General features: G+C 37.3%; 1 protein-coding gene across 1 annotated transcript in view; it reads left to right on the forward strand.

Annotated features, from left to right (window-relative positions):
• LOC113426276 (cytochrome P450 2C5-like) overlaps positions 1-5282 on the forward strand; it is a 40080-nt gene extending 34798 nt beyond the window's left edge. Inside the window, exons 8-9 of the mRNA XM_087954183.1 lie at positions 2578-2719; positions 4570-5282. Of these exons, the coding sequence (XP_087810309.1) occupies positions 2578-2719; positions 4570-4757 (330 nt within the window). The 3' untranslated portion in view covers positions 4758-5282. The remainder of the gene's footprint in view (positions 1-2577; positions 2720-4569) is intronic.
• The last annotated feature ends 718 nt before the right edge of the window (positions 5283-6000 follow it).

Genomic DNA, 6000 nt, shown 5'->3' on the forward strand with positions numbered 1-6000 from the left:
ATATCCACAACTAGTTACTTGTTTACATTAGGAAACAGTCCTATATCTTGGCCCAGCAAGAAGCAGACCTCTGTAGCTTTGTCTTCTACAAAGGCAAAATACATTGCTGCTGCCTATGTCAGTCAAGAAGTTGTATGGTTACATCAATTGCTTGAAGATCTTGGAGAGCCAATGTCCCAGCTTATATTCTTAGCCTAACTTCATTCATACATTTCCATATACCTTTCCTTATTAGCAGCATCTTCATTTTGAATTCCAAGACTGGTAGTTCTGGTTTGTCAGATTTGCAAATGAAAGTTTTGTTGCAATTGTGTTACTGGTCATTTTCTTTTATTCTGTTGCAGTCTTCTTTCTGTTCTGTATCTTGCACTTATTTGCTGTATCTTGCTTATTTGCTATGACTAGGCCCAGAACCTGTTAAAAATTCTGTTTATATAGCCTTACAGAACAAAGTGTACAGTCTAGATGGGCCTTCCTGCTTATCTATGACAGGAAACAGGAAACTCTATGCAGAACAAAAGGACATAGAGCAAGGGTGTCAAACTCGCATTATCATGGCAGCATCAGGTAACGTATAGGACTTTTCCCCCTTCACTAAACTGGGCAGGGGCGTGACCAACACGTGATGCATCCAGCCCATGGGCTGCAAGTTTGACACACTTGACATAGAGTATAGCCATAAATGCAAATATATAAACACTGCCATCTATTGGTTGGCTGCAGTTGTTGTATAGAATATATGAACATGTATTCCAACAATGTTGGAAATCTTTCCCCTGAATGCAAATAGTGGAAAAGTAGGAGAATCAAATATGTTTTTTTTAATTTACATTTGCTTTTCATCAATCATAAAACAAAGCCAGTTTGGTCTAGTGGTTAAGGCACCCAGCTAGAAACTGGGAGACAGTGAGTTCTCGTCCCCATTTGGACATGGAGCTAGCTGGGTGATATTGGGCTGGTTACTTTCTCTCAGCCCTATTAAGGAGGCAATGGCAAGCCACTTCTGACAAACCTTGCCAAGAATGCTGCAGGGATTTGTTGACTCTTTTTGATTTCTAATTAAATGTGTTTGGGTAACTATACAATGATTTGTAACTGTTGTGTGCTATCATTTTTACTGTGATTATAAAAAATGGCATGTTCTTAGATAACTACAGTTATAATCTAAACATATAAGGAAATAGCAATAGCACACTTCAGCTGAAGCAAAATGGATCTCTCCATTATCTGTGACATCATGAAATTTTTAAAAAGTTACAATGCACAGACAAGTTGAACTAGAATTTCAGCTAGGAAATTGTAGATTTCTTATATCAAGAATGGAACAGAATTCCTAGAAGTTTGGTGCTCTGAAAAATGAGCCATCAGCAGATATATATAGTAATAAACTTAATTTATAAATCATCACATACACCAAAATGCCTGCAAGAAAAATACAAGTTGAAAGGAAAGTCTGTCAGAAAATTGTGAAGGACACATACGGCATTATCAGTGAGCAACTGGACAGGTAGTCCTTGACTTATGATCACAATTGAACCCAACAGTTTATATTGCTAAATGAGATGTTTTAAAGTGAATTTTGCCCTAATTTATGATCTCTCTTGCCACAGTTGTTAAATGAATCACTGCTTCTTGTGGTATTATTAAATCATTGTTTAGTTATTGGCGTTCTTGTTAAGTGAATCTGGTTTTCCCATTGATCTGGTTTCCCATTTGCTTGTCATAAAATCTCAAAAAGTGATCACATGACCCTGGGACACTGAAACCATCATAAATATGAATCAGTTGCCTCTGAATTTTGATCATGTGACCATGGGGATGCTGCAACAGTTATGTGAAAAACATTCATACATAACTCTCTTTTTTCAGTGCTAATGTAATTTTGAAGACTTACTAAATGAATTATTGTAAGTCAAGAACTGCTTCTGAGGAACTAAGTAGTCAGCCATTGTCTCTGTCCAAGTCTTCTGTTTTGGTCTGGGATGTTTTAATGCCCCAATCTCATTCTGGATATAGAATACCATATAGACACATGTTAAAGCCTCTCAAGTCAAATGATGCTAATGTACCAAAGCAATACAATATTAACACAATTAGGCGGCATTTCTAAAATAACTCAAAATAAGGCTTTTCTTCATCTGGAAAAGAAGGAGTAAGCTGTTGAATAAATAACTTTAAAATATTCAAGTGTCTCTAATACTGTCACTCCAATTTTTTGTGACTAGATTTGTTTCGCTAACTTAAACAACAGTGTAACTTCAGAATTTAGGATCTATCTTGAATTTCACTTGTCATCCAAAAGTTGTAAATTTTAATTATATAAATTAGGATGAAGATAGTTTACACTGATGAAACATTAGCATGCAAATCAGTCTTGTTATGCTATACATTTCAAATAACATAATTTGTGTAAAGTCTTTAATCACGTGACTTGATCAAGCACCAGATGTGAAAAAATATTGTAAATTGTATCAAAATTACATTTTATACCTTCCTCATTTTTAAAAGAATTAAGAATGGTCTGTTTCATTATGAGGAAAAACTTACCTTTGCTCTCCATATCTCGTCTTCATAAAGGGCACTGCTGTTCTTCCATTAAGAGTTTCAGTACATTTTGATCCTCTCTGCTGGGAAGATCCAGAGACATTTGACCCAAGTCATTTCTTGGATGAGAAGGGTAAATTCCAAAAGAAGGATGCCTACATCCCTTTCTCTGCAGGTAACAGAGAGGTTATGGCTGATTTAGTGACCTGGGGTTTTCAGTAGGGGTGGTATTCTACTGGTTCGGGCCAGTTTGGGTGAACTGATGTTAAAGTTTCACCGAACCAGTATTTCAACCAACTGCCTGGCCCCACCCCACCCAACCCCTTCCAGGAGTGTCCATGTGGCCCATTCTCGATGGAGGTAAGTGCAGGGTCCGTGTGGAGGCTCTGGGAGGGGGAAAAACAGGCCTTCTGGAAGTCTGGAAACAGGCCTGTTTCTGGCTTCCAGAGAGCCTCCAAAGCCCAGGAGAAGTTGTTTTTGCCCCCCAAGAGGACCGGGGGAGGTCTCCAGATGCTTGGGAGGGCAAAAATGGCTTCCTCCAGGCTCTGGAGATCCACCAGAAGCCGGAAACAGGAAGTTCTAGTAGGCCATGCCCACCATGGCCACGCCCATCCAGCAACTGGGCAGCGAACTGGTTGCTGGGATTTTTGAATCCTACTTTGGTCTTCAGGGTTCGTCCAAAATTACCTAGAATGTTTCTGAACTGTGACCTCACCTATGCTAATGGGCTGTTCTTTCTGCCTGCCCTTGCCACTAGCTATACCTGTTCCCAGATTTAAGACAAGCATCCCGAGAACATGCTTAGGCAAATGGCAAAATCATTGAGAGAATCTGACTGAAACAAGAAGGAGAGTGTCCAGTCTTTTAGAACCAGAAGAGGTGGTGATTGCTTTTTTTAGATAATAAAATTATTGAAGCTTAGAATTACGATTTTTTAAAGAAAAAGCTAACATAGTTAGAGTAAAAAGTAAAAGTAAAAATAGTAAAATGAGAAAATTCAAATATCTCAAAATATTTTACAACATTTTTAAAATATGAAAAAGTTGAAATAGATATCAGTAAACCCAAAGACAACCATTCAAAATAACCACATATCACACCTTACCCTGGTGTAATAAACTCTATTTCTTTTTTAAGTATACAGAACAATCCTTCTCTGTAATCTATTCAGATGGTTATTGATCATTGCTACAAATTTCTTCAATACACTCTTTCATAAATCCAGCACAAAAAAAACCCCAATTGTACTCTGAGATTTTCATTATTATTTCCTTCTTAATTTAATAGTGTTTGTAGTCTTGTCTCTTTGAAGGTGTCTAACTTCTATGAAAGGGTTAATAGACAATATCCAAAGTGGTTAGCAAGGGAACTACAAACTTAACATCTTGTGAAAGACTCAATTTGTAGCTGGAGCCAATACATTGAATAACCTTGTCTCCCAATTTCACCCCCCCACCACACTCATTATTTTAATGTGAGGAGCAACTATCAGGAGAAACAGCTTAGGCAATCTTGAGAGAGTTGTAGGAAGCAACCTACTAAGCAACTCTTTATTTTGTGGAGCTGTCTTCAGTTGGATAGCTTCAGTGGTGGGATTCAAATTTTTTTACTACCGGTTCTGTGGGTGTGGCTTGGTGGGTGTGGCAGGGGAAGGATACTGTAAAATCTCCAGTTAGAGGTTGGATTTGCCGGTTCTCTGAACTACTCATAATTTCCTCTACCGGTTCTCTAGAACTGGTCAGAACCTGCTGAATATCACCTCTGGATAGCTTCCCTGGAAGTGTTGTCTGTTGATTCAATCTTAGGTTATTCTTTCTTTAAAAATTAAACAACAGAATGGGTTTTGCAACCTTCAACAAAAGTTTGTGTCTTTCTTTTTTCTGAGATAATGCCTTATATTTCTGTAGCATAAATAATATGGATATTTATTTGACTGATTGATAAAACTGTCCTTCTCAGTGAGTCACTAATTAATTAATTGTCAATAAATTAATTATCTTCTTCATTTTGTATGTGTGTGTGCAGGGAAGAGAGCATGTCCAGGAGAGGCTTTGGCAGATATGGAAATCTTCCTGGTCCTCGCCATTCTGCTCCAGCATTTCACTTTTGAATTGACAATGGACCCTGAAGAGATGGACTTAAAAGACTTGCTTACAGGCTCTAGGAAGAACGGAAAGTATCGCTACTTACGGGCCATCAAACGTAAAATTTAATAAGCAACAGAAATAAATATTGTTTCAACTTTCATCAGCCCAAACCTATATCATCAGCCCAAACCCCAAAATACTTGTGGCAAGAATTTATAAATTTATATAACAGTGTTAGAAATATTGTACAGGGAATCATATGTGAGCTTACCCAGGTCTCCAACAAATGAACCATTTGATTAATGAAACAAAATTGCAAACATTGCATGGAAAAGCTGGCAAGCGATAAGAACAAAATCATTTAAACTCACAGCAAAGATACAAATTAATTAAACATTTATTTCAAATTGTAAACACACACAAAATTCAATTAACATAATGTAAATATAATTGTAACACTCAACAGTTCAACCAAGAGACTCAATCTACATTGCTTGATGTCACATAATAAAAGTAGCAGCGTATACACCCACCCACTCAAACTTGTGGACTAGTTCCTTATAAAACAACCTCTCTGTTCTCCATTTTCTCTGTAGCAGAGGTGGTATTTATCAGATTCTGACCAGTTCTTGAGAACCCCAAGTTATTCTTCTGACAGACTTCAAATAACTTTTTGAATTTAATTACAAGAATATTTCCTGTGAGTTGTTCAAAAACAAAAAATTGAGGGGAGCCGCACCTCCCCTCCCTGGCTAGATATACTTCCCTTGAAGACAGGAGGTAGCAGTCTGCCCTGAAAATGGGAAGCTACCTGGGACCTAAGTGAGTGCTGGAGCAGTGAAGTGGTGAGTGACTCGTTGACCAGGCAAAATACCTGGGATTTTTGCAAGATAACCCTGAGAAATAAAAGGAAAGAACTCTCACTTAAAATCGTGGCAGCGGCAAATGGAAAGGAAGAGGAAATTATAAGGTAAACAAAATTGAACTATAAAAGAACTATAATGGAATCAGAGACTAATTTTGGAATAAAGTACAGAAATTGGCATTAATCAGGCATTGGCTAGAATGCTGGACTTGTTGGAATTGATTATATTTTAAGATACAATAGCTAATGATTGAAAATTAGTGGAATAAATATAAGCGAAAAGAAAAAGGAAATAAAAGAACTTTAAAAAGTGGAAAGTGATGCCTCTTAATCTCCACCCTCTTGATCTCCACCCTCTTCTGTATTCCTCTTTTCTGTTGCTTTCTGACATTGTATCTATTTTTCACCTTATTTTTCCCTTTTTTGGTTGTTTTTTAAGTCTTAAATTCTCCATTCTCTTTTCCCTCTTTCCCTTTTCTTCCGTTGCTTGTTCGTTAAAGATGG

Source organism: Notechis scutatus, chromosome 2 (genome assembly GCF_049901735.1).
Source record: "Notechis scutatus isolate UNSWTSFEM ecotype Mainland chromosome 2, rNotScu1.2, whole genome shotgun sequence".
NCBI classification, from domain to species: Eukaryota; Metazoa; Chordata; class Lepidosauria; order Squamata; family Elapidae; genus Notechis; species Notechis scutatus.